The following is a 16,028-nucleotide window of genomic DNA, read 5'->3' as shown; positions in this document are numbered from 1 at the left end:
TTCCTTGTTACTGCAATTTGGAGGCCTGAAACAGGCTTTTACACTACACTGCTCTTGTATCCTGTTCCACATGCCACCTCCTGGCACACATTTGCACATACAGTTTAGGTTGCATGAAACCTGCAGCGGCTCCTGTTATTCTGGAAAGGAAGAACAAAGTGAGTGAAGGGAGCTGGGCTGGTCAGGGGGTCTGTGCTGCAGGGATGGAGAGCAGAGCGGCTGCTGCCCAGCTCTTCCCTGCAGGATACATTCAGAGCAGTCCCTGCAGCCTGGCACACAGCAGCAGATGTACAGCTCAGTTGTGCTTCCAGCCCTGCTGCAGAAGTGAAAGTCGGGAGTTGCTGCAACACAAACATTTTTAAGAAGTCCTTTCTGGGAAGGGGAGTGAGTTTGTTTCTTATTTTTGCCTAGCAAAGATCAAGGCATTCATTAACAAGGGATGCACAGCTAAGGGCAGCACTGGCTGCAGCCCCCAGCTGCTTTACATGGGCCTTAGAGCACAACTCACAGCCCTGCTGCCCCCACCAGCTGGGAATCCCTCATAGAACAGTTTTTCTTATCTTTGTAAGTGAAAAAAGCTTGAAAGTTTTATCATTTTCTACCGTGGATTAAACACAACTGGGGTTTAATTGGATATTTCTGCAGGAAAGACAAAATCACAGCAAAGAATGGAAGCTTTTAATATGAGTTTCTTTGGAGCGAGGACAGAAGAGCCGAGGGCTCAAAGAAACACTTCTATTTAAAAAGACAGCTTCCATTCTGCAATGCCTCGAGCAAAATATACAGCACAGGTATTTATAGATATATAAAACAACTACATTCAAGTAACCAAACAATTTACATTTTCCCAAACAGAGAAAATAATGCACGTGATTCACATACCTCGCCCCCGGCCATGCATAAAAGAACACTGCCAGTAAATCAGCAGTTACACATCATTCACCACGCTACCACTCCGACGTACTGACACAGCACTGGGCCGCAGCACTGGGACACACGCAGCACTTGGCACTGCAGCTTCTGCTCAGAACATTTAGGGCTGTTGAAGTCCGGCTCCGCTCGGATTATTTTTCTAAGATCTGTTCGAATTTGGGGTTGGTGAAGGAGAAGCCATCGAACGCAGACTGATCCATGGAGTCGATCAGGTTCTTGTCGCTGTACGAGAGCTTCGGTTTCTCGTTCAGAAATTCTCTGTCGAAGTTGTTGTAGTCACTCGCTGATTTCTGTTAATAGAGCAGGAGGAGCAGTTTGAGATGGGGCTGCAAAGCTTCCAGAGCTGCAGCGCTTCCCAAACCACACAGTGAAAAACCACACAGTGAAAAAAACCCTCTTTGCCTATTCAGGACAACACAACAGCAGCACCATCACATCTGGTTGGGTGGAAGCAAACAGCTCTGTGCCGCCTTGGGAAAAGAAGCACCTGGACTTGTGGTGAAGCTTCACTTCAGTACCCACCGATTCTCTACTGACACAAGCCATGCAGTCACATTTAAACCCATTCCTTGGAATCAACAAATACTCGTAAGTTCCTGAGAGCACTGAAGGTCTGCATTTGCTCAGAGACAGACCCGCTGCCTTCCTGCAGCTCTTTTGTGTCTGGATAAAACTGATAAAACCCCCCTTGGCTCCTATGTGGGCATGTGCAATATTGCCATGAAACAAAGACTCATCCACGTACCACTTTGGGCTTGAAAGGAGGGTCAACCTCCCTCCTCTCTAGGGTCGTCCAGTTGATGGTTTTGAAGAAAGGATGATCCCTGATATTCCCGGTGACTCCCAGTCTCCTTGTCGGATCTCTTTCAAATAGCTGCAAGAGAAGATAACCAATGATGCCATACATTTGCTAAGAAGGCAGGTGGCACTGAAGAAGTAAGGGGTGTGCTGCTGAGCCAGCAAGGGCTGCTGACAGTAAACTCCAGTGTTAACCTCCCTGGGCTTTCAGCTTGTCAAAGTAATCTGCAGGCTGATAAGCAGCTCCTTTTAAAAGCTGAGATTTCAAAGAATCATAGAAAGTTCTGAGTTGGAAGGGACCCTTAAGGCATCCCTTACTCCTCCTGCAGTGAGCAGGGAAACCCTCAGCTCCATCAGTGCTCAGAGCCCCATCCAGCCTGACCTTGAATGTCCCCATGGATGGGGCACCACCCCCCGTCTGGGCCTCACTTCCCTTATTGTAAAAAACAAACAAGCACAAAGGCACTAAAAACCTTCCTAATATCAAATCTAATCCTCCCCTCTTTAACTTAAGACCATTTCCCCTTGTCCTGTCACAGCAGACCCAGCTACAGGCTCCATCCCCTTCTTTCTTACAGCCCCTTTAGATACTGACAGGCTGCTCTCAGCTCTCACCGCAGCCTTCTCTCCTCCATCTGCACAGCCCAGCTCTCTGCCTGCCCTGCAGTGGACACGTAAGGGAACACCCCTATTTGGAAGAAATACACTATGATAACCCACTCAAGTCTAACAGACTTACCTTTTCTAATATATCTTTTGATTCCTTGGTAATCCAGCGTGGGTAGTGAGGTGTGTCCACTCGGATTGACTCAAACAACTCGTCTTCATCATCCCCGTGGAAAGGGGACTGTCCAATGAGCATCTCGTACAGCAGGACCCCAAACGACCACCAGTCCACAGAGAACGTGTACTTCAAGCCTTGCAGAATCTTGTTCCACAAAAAGAGTGTGGGGGAAGAAATGTGACTAATTGGCACAAGGCAGAAGTGCACGCCAGGAAAACAGAAGCTGAGTTTAAGAGGAACCTTTAGTAACTGCTTTCTGGGGGGAGGTGGGCAGTTTTTGCTCTGAATTGTGGCTGCTCACCTGACGGGTAACACACCTGTTTGTTACTGCAGCGCACACATGCACTTTGCACAATCCCTGCCTGCCAGCTGTGAAGGCAGAAGGGAAAGTGATGGATTTCAACAACTGAACAACCTGCATTTCAGAAGAAAAAACTGCAGGTTTTGTAAAGCGCAGAGAGGGGACACTCACAAACACTAAGAACCTCCTACAGAAGAACTTGGATCGAATGTTTTTCTTATGCTAATCAGACTGTATGCAAATTGTATGTTAATTTTATGCTAATTAGGCTTTTCTCTTCTTAAATTTGAACTGTTTTTCTTTAAAGGCTGGAATAACCAACAATAACCACCGAGGCCACTCCAACACAGGTGCATTAAATCCCTCAATGCAGTGCATGGCAGTGCTGCACTGACCTCTGGAGCAATGTAGTCTGGGGTCCCACAGAAAGTGCTGGCCTTGTTCTCACCAAACATGTTTTCTTTGCACATTCCAAAGTCGGCAATTTTGATGTGCCCTTCTTTATCCAGCATCACATTGTCCAGTTTCAGGTCTCTGCAAAAAGGGGATGAAAGATAAATGGCCCTTTCGAAAGACAAGTGAATCATTTTCACATTCAGATGTGTGTGTTTCCCCCATAAGAACAGCTCCCCCCCCCCCCCCCCATCACACAAAGGGGCTTTTCAGGGAAATAACCACCCATCAACACAATGCCTGTGAGACTGGAACTGCTGTACTTCGAAGATGGCAGGGAGAAAGGAGAACTTCTCTTGTCAGAGTAAGAAAGAGGCTGAGGTGCACACACAAAGTGATTGTACAACCCTCAGCATCTGCTGCCATGCCCAGATCCACCCTCAGTGATGGTGCTCTGGAAGGAGGTGTGAGCCACCGCCTCACCATGCAGAGCAGCAGTGCTGCACTGACTGCGGAACTCAAGGGAAGGGCTGTCAGATGCCTGGAGTGTTTGGCACAAGCACCAACATTCAAAGCCTGCCCAATTTTAGTTCCACCTGTGACTCGTTCCTAGTTACAGCACAAGGGGCTTCGTGTGCTGAGATGTGCCCTCTTTGTGCCTCTTCTCAGAGCTGCACTCCTCATGCAGCAGGAGCCTTTATTTAACAGCAGTTTCCAAAAGCTACATTCCCTTCCTTTAACTGCAATGTGTTTTTTGTCCATCTGGCTGCAAAGGCACATACCGAGGAGGGCAGGCTGAAGAGCAGCCCTTACCAAGAAAGACTTGAACAGAGCAGATTTTACATGAGAACAAGGCAGCCTTTTCTCCAGCTACTTACACTGCCACAAGGGTGAGCTGCAGCATGAACCAGAAGAGTGAGTGAGCTGCTGTAAGAACCAAGAGCCCCTGCTTTAATGCAAGGCACCACGAATCCTTCTGTGTTTGGACACCTGCTGCTGCTCACCCAGGTAAGTTTCTGAGACAGGGAAAGCTCATTGTATCACAGGACACTGCTCTTATCTGGCTGCAAGCTCCAAAATCATCTATAAGGGTGCAAAGGGTTCACTGACTTGCATCGCTACCTAAAACTGCTGCAGTTAGGTTCTGAGATTATACTGGTAAACTGCCTGTGTGAGATGGGAAAGAAAAGTACCCTTAGTAATGCTGCTCTGAGAATATTCCATACTCTGAAATCTCCCTCTAGGAGCACCGATGTGATGTAGGGACAATTTACAAGCAGGTCTGGAAATGCTCTACAAAGTCTGGGATGGGAAGATTTCCTGCTGATAACAGGATGCTGCAACAGGTGCTTCTTTACAGCAATAAAGGGGGATGGGCACTATTGGACATCTTGGGATGCACTTAACAGAACAGGTAGTTAACAAACAGTGTTTTAGAGACTTAAGATCCCTTGTAATGTGGATATTTACAGTAAAAAGCAACTGATGAGCATCTGGTCCCTGATATTTAGACCTGGTGAGGCAGAAGCATCAATTCTATGGTTTCACATAGATGGCAAAAGCAGAAGACTTCCAACCTCAGGGATTTCCCAGGGCTGGCTGGAGCTGATGCCCGCAGGGACCCTCACCATTGGCACTGAACTAGAAAGACTCGTGATTTGAAGGGAGGGTTTAAAAATAACAGACAAAAACTGCTTTTGTGTAACATAAATAACATTCCAGCATTCTGGTTGCCAAGGAAAAGACACAAAGATACAGAATTCATCTCAGGCATGTTAATGCCCTTGGAATAACATCAAATGTCTGACAGACAGCCTTTACTTGTTACATCAATCAGTAACTCAAAGAGGCATGAAATGTCGGGGCAATTCCTAGTTCCCACGCTGGAACTAGATGGCACTCACCTATAAATAATTCCTTTGCTGTGAAGAAACTGCAGCCCACATAAAATTTCAGCTCCATAAAACCTGAAAAAGCCAAAACGCCTTTTAGTTTAGTTTGTCTTCCCCAGCTAAAACATCAGGGAGTGCAGCTGGCCGAAAGAACAGACATAAAACTTCACGAAGTGAGAAGCATTGTACGTTCCTTTAAACACTCAGAAAGAGCAAAGCAATATTTAACATTAGACCTGTATTTATACAGATGGATGTTATAATCTGTGAGTTAACCTCTACCTCACAGCTGTGACGCCTAACAGCGGGGACAGCAACTTACTTTAATGCTTCATTCCTCTTCCATTGCGAATGCCGTTCCTTTTCTGCTCTTTAATAGCTTAGCACATATTTATAGAGAAATGTGCAAACAGTTTTGAAATACAGTCACTGGGAGCTTAATACAGCACTGCTTTAAGGGGGATGGGGCATTAAAGGCTGAATTCAAAACAGACCTCAATGCTGATCTCTTTCTATGCTTGCCCAGTTGCAGCAGACAGGCTGAAAAGCAGCACTGCTTCTGTCTCAAAAAGGAGGTGATAATCCAAGATACCAAGGAAAACATTTAAGGAATGCTTTCTCTTCCCCTGAGAATGTACGCCTTTAATCCAATGAGCATTTCCTCAGTACAACACACAGTAACACCAGCCATTTTCCTGTCCATCTATAAAATAGCACCGGTGCTTTTGGGTACCCTATGCTAATATGTTTCAGATTCTCCCATGCACTCATTCAACAACACAATTCCAGGCATTCTGCTGGGCGAAGTAGTTAAAAACTGATCTAAAACTAAATGTTATAGTTGGGATAATACGGCATTTTTGAATCTTTTAAAGTTTCCAGCTCTGGTATCTGTCACAAGTTACTGACAGAATCACACACAAAGCACTTTTTATTAACATCTTGTATGAAGTGCACACTATCCTCCTGTGCTGTTATTTACTAGATTCTCCCAGCCCCCACCAATGCTGTTTTATTTTCTTAGGATTTTTTTTTCCTCCCCATCATATACTCTCTTAAAGGGCACTAATGCTGTATTTTTTCATTGCTGGCTTATGTTGTGGTTTACTTAGCATCTCCGTGTACAGGCATCCCTTAAAGCAAAACACGACAGTGCTGTGCAAATGTTAGAACCAGAAGCAGTAAAACCATAAAGACTACGAGCATTCATAGAGGTTGGGACTGAAGCACTGTGGACTTACGTCGCTCTGTAGAGATCAAACCGCCCCTTGTCTTGTATGTGAAACATCAGGTCTCCCCCATTCAGGAACTCCATAACAAAAAAGAGGTGATCCTGTTTGCAGATAATCAGAGAACAGAACCATCACTGATGTCATTGCATACACGTTAAGTAGCAGCGTGGCTCCTGGGTACCAAGTGGCCACTTTCCTCATAGTCTGAAACATTTACCTGTTTCATGCACCCCTAAGAGTGTATGAGGCATAGATTTGAGTAGCTTGATCTTATAAAAGCTGAAGAGCTCATCTTGCATTCTGTGGGCTTCTAGATTTAATATAAATATACATTTAAACAGTTACTGACTTCTGTCTGTCATCACTGACAGTCATTTTTGCTCCCTTCACTGAGGATGGTAAAGCTAAGGTCAAGGCTTTAAATTAAACTGCCTCTTACTCCACACTACATAGATGTTACTCAGATCTCATTCTGTTCTCTGTGGGTATCACACCCACTTTTACTTTCCACAAGGCTTGTCAACCTACTGCAGGGGAGCACAAGAAGAACGAAGCAACAGTTAAACCCCCTCAGCCATTGTCACTTGGCTGCTGGTAACAGCTCCCATTAAAAGGCTACACATGTTGTGCTGCTGTTGCTGTTAGTTTGTTTTTATTTCCTTACCTTTGTCTGGAACGTGCAATAAAGGTGTGTGAGAAATGGATTTTCCCATGCAAGTGCAAGGACCCGCTTCTCCACCATGGTACATTCCACATCATCGTCAATCAGCACCACATCTTTCTTCAGAGCTTTGATAGCAAAGAACTCATTCTTCCCTTTTAGCTCAGCGAGCAGTACCTGAAAACGAAACAAAAGACGAGATTACAGCAGGAAAAGACTGCTGTAGGAAAGGCTGCTGCTGATGGTATCAATTAAGGGAAAGTCAAGGGCATTTACAGCAAGCACCATGACAACTAAACAACCACATAACTGGGAAAGGTGGGAGAGATTTGGGAAGGTGAAGCTGCTGGGCGTAGCTAAGAGGAAATAAGGTACAAAGAGCACATAACACAGGCAGAGCAGCTGTCAGGGCAGTTTGTCTGTCCTGTGGTAACACAAATAGATGCCTGTTTCTTCATTGGAGTTTCACAGACAGCAGAGGACAGACCCTGAGGAGGTCACATCACTGCTGGACACACAGAGCAGAGGCAGACAGGAGTGGAAGGTGACATCGCCCTCCCATGTATCCCCTCTCATCGCTCTGAGTCCATTTCTGTACAACGCATACGAGCATGAATTATCCTTCTGGAAAACAGGCAACTCCTCTAAACTGAATATTAAGTAATTCAAGACCTGTTGTGTATTATGAATCCCTCCTGAGTTCAGGCAGATTTAGGCAAAGAACTTCTCATGCCTTTAGCAGGGATGGCTACACTCTGTTCTGTTAAAATATTACCTATTTGAGTGGCTGCAAGACAGTTCTGGTGAATGGAAATAGCCCATAATACTGCCGAGATCAAGCAAGACTGTCAGTTTAAGCTCTGTAAGTTTGCTACATACCTTTCCAAAACTTCCTTTCCCCAATACTTTATGGAAGACAAAGCTGTCTATATTGAATTTTCTCCTGCTTGCAATTCGCGGCGCTGTCTTGGCAGTGCTTCCCTCCCAGAGTTTGTCATATTGGCTGTTATCTGCTAATTGAAAGAGGGAGGTTAAAGTTCAGTATATTTAGAAAAACTGCATGACTTAGATCCCCTGCTAGGAATCAGTGACACAGCATTTCAATGCAGTGACAAGCTATTCCAGTTCATCTGCTGCTGGGACAGTGGCCAATGTAACCATGAAGGTCAAATCACATAGTTTACAATAAGTTTAAATAACTGAAGAACATTTGATAATGTTGGATTGGAACCTGTGATCATTTTTGATGCTGGGTTTAAGCAACACCTACATCATGAAAACAGCAGGCCCTAACTTTATCACTGGGCACTGCGACAGAACTATCTGACTGCATAGCTGTGAAACCACCAAGTCCTTCTTACTGAGCTTGGAGATTCCCAGCTGTTACATTTACCTCTGAATAAATGATCATAAGTTACTAAACCCAGACATATTAACTGCTAGAACAAATAAACCCTTACTCTGAACCTGTGGAGATAATTAAAGCAGCACTGGGAATCCTATCTCAGCTGTTCAATCTCAGCCAGTGTTCTGGCTCCTGAATCCTACAATTGACAGCAGTTGTCACTGCACAAAGGTTTATGACAGACTGGGTACAAATGAAGATGGTTAACAGTGTATGGGACATTTTGCCCACAGGAAGGGGAGAGGTGTCAGAGCAATGTGCTGCCCCCTCCCACCACAAGTGAACACAGACATGTTTTGCAGAAAGGAGGGTTTGCTCATGGACTAAAAAACACCACTCTTTGTCAAGAGGTTATCAAGCATTTTGCGGGTAAAAATTATGTGTATATCTTTTAACAATGCCTGTTCAAAAAAATCATCTAACAGAAGGCAAGAATGAGTAACAGAAACAAGCAGTTTGTGCAGCCTGGTGGGTAAACAGCTGGAGGAAAATGCTGCTGCTTTTCTCACCTGTTGTATCCCCCCCTGGACCTCGAGGTTTCTTATCAAAATCTTGGTAAACACCAACATTTTCTACAGATCCAGAATCAGACCTTCGCGAAGATTTCTGAGGAGGAAGGGAACACCTTAAGCTCTGCTGGCATTGATGCTCCATCAGCCTCTACAACAACAGCTGGTAAATGCAACATGATGGCAGCATGATCTTTTCTTTTTAATTCTACCAATTTTTAGTTCTACCAGTTTTTCTGTGTCGTGAATGCTGGTGTAACAGCTCCCACTGTTTCCAAAGTAAATATCCTCTAAAGCTCAGGAATGCCTCAGATGAGAGGAGACACTGTCAGCTTCTGTGATATATTTTCATGTTTTATTTCAGAGCTTGTGTTCGAATCTTCATTTCAAAGTCAGAAGTCAACAGTCCATGCACAAGAAACAGCCACATTGCAGCATGACACTAACAACGTAAGCTATGGGGCCAGTATTAATTCCAGGGGCATTTCCTTTGTGTATGTATCAGATTAATAAAAACTGAAATGATTTGGTCTATTTCTCCTCACTTAATTTTAGCGTTCAAGGGAAATTCTTAAGTTGAAGCAGAAGAAAAACGGACTCCAGCTTTGTGCTCCCACCCTTTGGATGCAATTAACCAAAGGGGAGAAAACAACCCCAGCACTGCCAAAGAGTCAAGGTGCATCCCAGGGAGAGCACCTCCTTTCAGGATTCCTTGTCAGGAAGGATGTTTCTCTCCTCAGCTTCACCCCCATGTTGCTGACATCACTGTTACTCCCCTTAGGGCCAAATTAAGAAGTTGTTTACATTCCCTTCATTCCAAACTTCCATTCCCAGTGAAAGCAAAATGGAATAGATGAAGTAAAAATAGAAGCCAAAAATGCTCTAAGAACAACTAATTGCGTGACAAAGGGCAATAAAACATACCTGGCTGACTTGAGTTAAAGCCTCAGCTAACAACTTCTGGTTAATTCCACACAGGTTGGCCACCTTCTTTTGGCATTTATGATGCACATTCATTGCACATTCTAAAACAAATTGAAGGACAGTCGTACAAACATCAGGAAAATAACATCTGAGATTACAACAAAACACCTTTATCCTCAGTGCAGCTCATATGCATTACAGCAAGCCCAGATTATACATTAATCTATGATTACAAATGGAAGTTATGATTTTTATCTTTAACACATCAAAGGCTACAAAATACCATTAAAAAAAGAGGTGGTTTCCATCATTTTCTCTTCTTAAAGTCTGTTCCAATGAAGATCTTACATTTTTGGGACAGAATAAAAAAACGGTATTTGTGAACACATTGTGAACACATTGTGAACACTTCAGCTACACTTCAGGTGCCAACTTGAGTCAGACTAACGAGATTTCAGCTACCTCCAGTAGCACTTTTGATTATGCTCCAGATTACATCTCCATTGCAAGTCTTCTAATTGCATGTGATGCTCAGCTCGGCTGAGCTGTCACACAAGCCAAGCTCCTTGTTGTCCCCCTTTACTAAAAAGCCACTTAAACAACCCGTGGATGATGAATCTCATTGTGCATAACACACGAATGCACAGTGTATGGTGACAGCTAATCTCTAGCTGGGGGCAGAGAGAAAACGATCCCACTGGACAAGCAGTGTGAGGTCCCAGCTGCCCTCCCTCTTTCTCCATACCTTCACATTTGAGTCCTTGCTTGACCAGCCCCCAGAGCAGGCTGCCGCAGTGGTCACAGAACGTAGGGCTCATGTAGTTGTAAACTTTGAAGCGGTGAGGCATGTCGATGTTGAAACGCTCCTTCTGGAACTGTGAGCAGAGAGATGGGTGAGGCACCGGACCCAAAAGAGGACCAGCTTCCTATAGAAAATAGCTTGGAAATTACAAAGCTACAACAATTTTATCCTGGATAGCCAGGATCTTAACGTTGTGCATGTAACAATTTGGGTACATATCCCAGCCCAACTGGGCAGTTACTGAATGAAAACATGCTTTCAGCATCTCTTTACATCTTACTGTGCCAGCAGTGAATATGAAGCTACATAATATACATATACAGCCAAATACTGCCCAGAACGGACCTGCCTGTTTCTATTTGGGTTTTGTTAGCTCAGGACTATTTAGTTACACTCTAAGGATACAGTTCCAGCTCTTACCATTGTGTCTCTGCTGTTGGCTGCGGTACCGGTACACCTCCCAATGATTTTATCAATACATTTCTTATGAATAGCAGCATTGCATTCTTCATAACATGTACAAAGGGGAACAAAGAAAGGATTTCTTCAGATAATAAATACATACAATGAGGTGTTTGCATTTCATAGCACAACATGAAAACAAACCATCGTGCCATGTACTAAAACCATTTCTATCATGATGCTCCTTTTAAAGTAATTTCCCTTCCATTCTCTTTTATCACAGCCTCTATTCCTAAACAAAATCTGTCTCCATTAGACAATGCCACCAGAATTTGAGAACACGAGGACAGTATCAGGCTTCTGATCCTCTTTGGTACCTGCTCTGCTGCTTTGAATAATGCACAGAGATCTGCACTAAGTTCTGAAGTACTTCTGAATTCTGCTTTAAAATCCATCAGTCACTGTAATTCATTTTAGAAAAGGTTCCACAAAAGCAGCTGTCATGTACAAGTGCAGCTCCTCCAGTGCACGACACACACATCAGAAGAGTTAAAACCTGGTACTAAAATTTCATGTAGGAATCACAACTCCACAGCTCTGAGATCACCACACAAGGTTTGTGTTTAACATTAGCAGATGTGTGGGCAAATTGACAGGACTTCTTTTTTCCATAGTAACTACTGGATCTATAAAATCAATTGGACTATAAAATAATGGAGGTGATACAATAAAAAGACAAAACTCAACTTACGCCTACATTTGTATCCTTGTTTGTTCAGTCCCCTGAAAAACAAATGATAGAGAAGGAAATCATATAAGCACGTGCTTGCTAGAATACAACTTTGGGGTTTTTTCCTCTTTTCACCATGTCATCCAATTTCCTCATTCATTGGAATATTTGTCCCCATTAACAAACCAATTGAAGTTCTGGTATTCAGAACCCTCTGCCTTAGGAAGGCAAGGCTTAGAAAGAAAGGCAGTGAGTTCTGAAAGACCGTCACATTAGCAGGAGAATGCAGGAAAAAACCAAAGCTTCCATCACACGGAAATTCCTCCTGATTTGGTTTACTAATAGAATGACTTTCCCACCAATCTGATCCAGCTTCTCGATCCTGATGGGTCTTTATTCTGCTATTGGCTAATTCGCATCTCAAAGACTGAGACAGTATATGCTTTCCAGCTTGCATTACTGATGAATTTATGTCTATGCTTTATTTCAATATACATGAGGGCAATTTAATAGTTATTTACCCTCTTGGGGGTGAAAGAAGTTTAGCACTTTCTCCTTACCACACAAAGTCTTTGCAGACAGAACAAAACGTGGGCTGTCCAAAAAAGGTAGCAATAAATTCATGATTTTTGATGTAGTGGATTTTTGCTTGCTTGATTGCTCCTCTCCTGTTGATAGTTACTGTTCCCTCTTCTTCCCTCATGGACTGTCTGCAATCTAAGGGGAGAAGGAGGCAGACAAGAAGACATACTTTTAACTCTAAGTCATTACCCAAGTCTAATATTTGTTTCTCCAAAATATTGTTTCCTCTTCTGTTTCCAGCTTGTATTTCAAATTTACACCCCCGTCATCCTTGCAGGCATTCAGTCCAACAAGGGCAAAGCACATAAATAAATTGGTTCCTAATTAGTAGGACACATCTCTTCTGGACAGAAAGGAGCCGATCAGAGACAGTTGTCACCCAGCAGGGAAAGACAGAAGCTTCAACCAACCACAGGCACAAGTGCATTGCTAACCACATCGGTTCTGGTCCGCAGATTGAGGGTCTCATTGTGGAATAACACAGCCATGGCTTACAGGGAGGAAGTGCTGCAAAGTTTAGGCTAATGAGGCTGCCTTGTGCCAGGTGGGATGTTCCACAACCATGCAACAATACAAAAGCCATAAAGTACTTTTCCCATTGCCAACACAGCACTGCAAGGAAGGATATTTTCCAACAGCAGCATGGAGGTAGTGAAAGAGGAAGACACTCTCCAAGCCAGCACTCCCCGAGGTGACACGCTTGTGCTGTGCTGGTAAAACCAGAGCCACGGAGCTGAATCAGCAACTAGAATCCAGGTGACCTCTGCTGCAGCAGCAGCCTGATCCCATCATAATCATTCTGAACCCAGCACACACCATTAACTATCATCTACTTCCTCTGTTGAGAGCAATGGTTAATATTTATCGGTGGCACACTGCTTTTCTATTCCAAGGATCCTCCTCAAAACTTGCAGTTGATGTGACAAAAAGCCCCATGCTCCCCTGTGCCATGTGCTCCTTAAGCACAACTGAGAGCAAATGTCACACTCCTGCAGAGGTGCAGCAGCCATAGCAGTGTGCACTGCACCCAACTGCAGCACCAGGCCTGACTGCAGCCAGCAACACAGCGGGCAAACCACAGCCTGAGGAGCATCTGCTGAGCTCCTACACAGCACCGCTGGGACTCTGCTGAAGCGTAATGAACCTCAAGGCGAGATGTCAGGTTGTCTCAGTTCAACCTCCTAAGTTACAAAAGAAAACAGCCTTCAGAAAAACCCTACTTGGGTTTAGAAGAGAAGGAATAGAAAAACATTTATCATCCTCAGAGTTCATTTTTCTGTTCGTTCCATGATTTTGTTTGTAATCTGAAGGGAGAAGGTCTTTGTGCAGTTCTGCTGCCTTGCACTTGGCCCTGTTTGAAAGTTAAGTGTGCCCTTCAGGCCAAGAAAAACATTAATCTCACGGGGTAATCATTACAAAAAGAAATCTCGCTTCTTGCAGAGGAGACCTTCCTGGTACAAACTGTCTCTATTCAGGTCTCAGAGGGGTCTGCTTTACACCTCTGTACAAAAACATCCACAGAAGTACACGCTTCCAGGAAGTCCGTGCTTCTGTGACACAAACTTGCTATGCTGAACTACTCTGGGGTTTGCGATCGTTGTGATTAACTTACAGGCTGAATATTAACATCGCCAGGTATTTCTCTTTCCTTTCAAACCATCTTTTGCATTTTCCAAACCTGCACAAGCAGGTTTTTTCTTTGGCTGAGAGACATTTAAGCTCTCTGGACAAACAGATTTCCGTACGCCTTGCTGAACAGATGGAGCCTCATCATCGGTACCCCACGAAACTGCCTTGGATGGGAAAGAAATGATGAAGTCCAAGACAAAAGTTTCCTAACATGATGGTCCACAACAGTTTGAATGTCAAACAGAATATCGCTGGTGCATAAACAGATTCCAACCTGCATATGGTTCTTCAGATCCACCAACACATCTATTGTTTTAAATATTTCTTTAAAGAATAAACACTTCACAAAGGAGAACAAAGTAACAAGACAGCAGGCAGCTTCTGGGTTGTGTTCTTTTTGCCACTGCAGAGCTAAAACACCAACTCTGAGATGCTGCAGTGCCACCTCCTGCATATCACCATCTATCTTTAGCAGCCCTTCCAGAAGCTGCCAAGCAGATTGCACATATGGTACGAAAGACCTTCAGAATCAACTTGTTCCATGAGAGTAGAACTAAGAAACCTGTATCTACTTGGAAAAAAAACAAAACAAAACAGCCATACACAAAAACAAACAAAAACACCCAACCCCAAACCAAAATCCCCATCAAACCCACAGCAATGCTTTCAAACTTCCTGCTTACTCCCTTTCCACTGATTATTTATTAACACAGCATTACACCAACTAAGACGGATTGGCTAAAATGACAGATCAGTGATTCCCAATAAACAAAGGTTTTGTGACTTCTAGTACTAGACAGTTAAGCAAGATGTGAGGTTTACATCATTTCCTTCAGGAAAGTTACACAAACCCCTGCTAGAATATTTGTTTCTGTTGGCGTACCTAAAGCTTCCCCCTCTCATAACCAGCTCTCTCCTCTCCTCTCCTCTCCTCTCCTCTCCTCTCCTCTCCCCCACTGTGTGCAGATTTCTAACCCATACCGCCTGTTAACTTCTTCAACTGATACAGCAGAACATTAATACGATTTGCATTTGGCATTTAACCATTCACTCATTGCTGCAATTGATTTCCATGACTAACGAGCATTACAGCTGAAATCCCAGGAAAATGTGACCTACTTCCCCAATCCACAAAGAACATGTTTACCACACAAATTAGAGCAAGACATTTTTAACTTCTTCATGCTTAAAACAGGAACTCAGTACTTTCCTATTCAGTCAAAACATGAGGACAGTCAGATTAAAGGCCCCAGGGTGCCTAAATGCAGCAGTACTACAGAGTATGAAGGCATTTACAAGCTCACAAATGTGGCACCCGTGACTCCACCAAAGCGAAGAACACCCTTATAAAACAAATAAAAATCCCCACAAGATGAATTAATAAGATCAGAAAACTACTCAGTATCCCAGGGGTTGGTTTTTTTTTTGTAAGCTACATCCCATGTTTTACAGAACTGGAAATAAAATCCAACCAGCTGACATTACCTGCATCTTCTAAGTAGTACTGCACAGCCATCAGCACCTTCCCCTGAGGTTGCAGGTCAAGCTGTAGAAAGAAAGATACCAAAAGTGAAGTATGTGGTGGATGAACGTCCCATGAGCTCACACCGCTCTCCAGGCAACCAAAGCACAGCGTTCAGTAACTACTGGATTGTGACCCTATTCCATATCTCACAGCTGCAGCTGAACCAGGTGCTTTTATCCTGTTGTTTTTCCTAGCACGCTGCACTGCTTTGATGTCAGCCCAGGAGCTCAGTGCAGTCACAGTTCACTGTTTTAACACACTCTCTTCCCTCTTCTGAATTTCATCAGCATCTTTTTTCACTTTCAGTAAATTCAATTTGCAAAGGGATTCAGTTTTAAAAGTCTGTACAGCAGTGAATAACATTATTGACAGCACAAACCACAGATACACCAAATGCTGCCGCATGCCACCAGGAAAACAGCAACGGCACCAAAACGTATTTTGCTTTTTCCCCTCAAACTGTTACATGTGACTTCTCCAGCAAATCCTACTGACCAACATCGTTACAAAGCCCCCAGAGAAATAC

General features: G+C 43.8%; 1 protein-coding gene and 1 long non-coding RNA gene across 7 annotated transcripts in view; one reads left to right on the top strand and one right to left on the bottom strand.

Moving 5' to 3' along the window:
* Positions 1-656: 656 nt before the first annotated feature.
* The window catches only part of PRKCD (protein kinase C delta), a 41,902-nt gene continuing 26,530 nt past the window's right edge, over positions 657-16,028 (bottom strand). For 5 of the 6 annotated variants that reach the window (XM_015874543.2, XM_015874541.2, XM_015874544.2 and 2 more), the window contains exons 4-18: positions 15,463-15,523; positions 12,327-12,483; positions 11,788-11,819; positions 11,055-11,140; positions 10,578-10,707; positions 9,833-9,933; positions 8,909-9,005; positions 7,874-8,007; positions 6,998-7,171; positions 6,343-6,434; positions 5,114-5,176; positions 3,212-3,350; positions 2,471-2,659; positions 1,679-1,807; positions 657-1,223 (exon numbers count right to left, since the gene is read on the bottom strand). In XM_015874543.2, coding sequence (XP_015730029.1) covers positions 1,065-1,223; positions 1,679-1,807; positions 2,471-2,659; positions 3,212-3,350; positions 5,114-5,176; positions 6,343-6,434; positions 6,998-7,171; positions 7,874-8,007; positions 8,909-9,005; positions 9,833-9,933; positions 10,578-10,707; positions 11,055-11,140; positions 11,788-11,819; positions 12,327-12,483; positions 15,463-15,523 — 1,743 coding nt within the window. In that variant the 3' untranslated portion in view covers positions 657-1,064. The remainder of the gene's footprint in view (positions 1,224-1,678; positions 1,808-2,470; positions 2,660-3,211; positions 3,351-5,113; positions 5,177-6,342; positions 6,435-6,997; positions 7,172-7,873; positions 8,008-8,908; positions 9,006-9,832; positions 9,934-10,577; positions 10,708-11,054; positions 11,141-11,787; positions 11,820-12,326; positions 12,484-15,462; positions 15,524-16,028) is intronic. The other variant, XM_015874545.2, reaches the window with a different exon arrangement.
* LOC107319583 lies at positions 8,981-9,431 on the top strand. The gene is made up of 2 exons (XR_001557864.1): positions 8,981-9,074; positions 9,273-9,431. It is a non-coding gene; the product is annotated as an uncharacterized LOC107319583 (long non-coding RNA).

This window comes from Coturnix japonica, chromosome 12, assembly GCF_001577835.2.
Source record: "Coturnix japonica isolate 7356 chromosome 12, Coturnix japonica 2.1, whole genome shotgun sequence".
In the NCBI taxonomy this organism is placed as follows: domain Eukaryota; kingdom Metazoa; phylum Chordata; class Aves; order Galliformes; family Phasianidae; genus Coturnix; species Coturnix japonica.
Note: the sequence above shows the minus strand (reverse complement) of the source record. Positions and strands in the feature narration are given on the sequence as shown.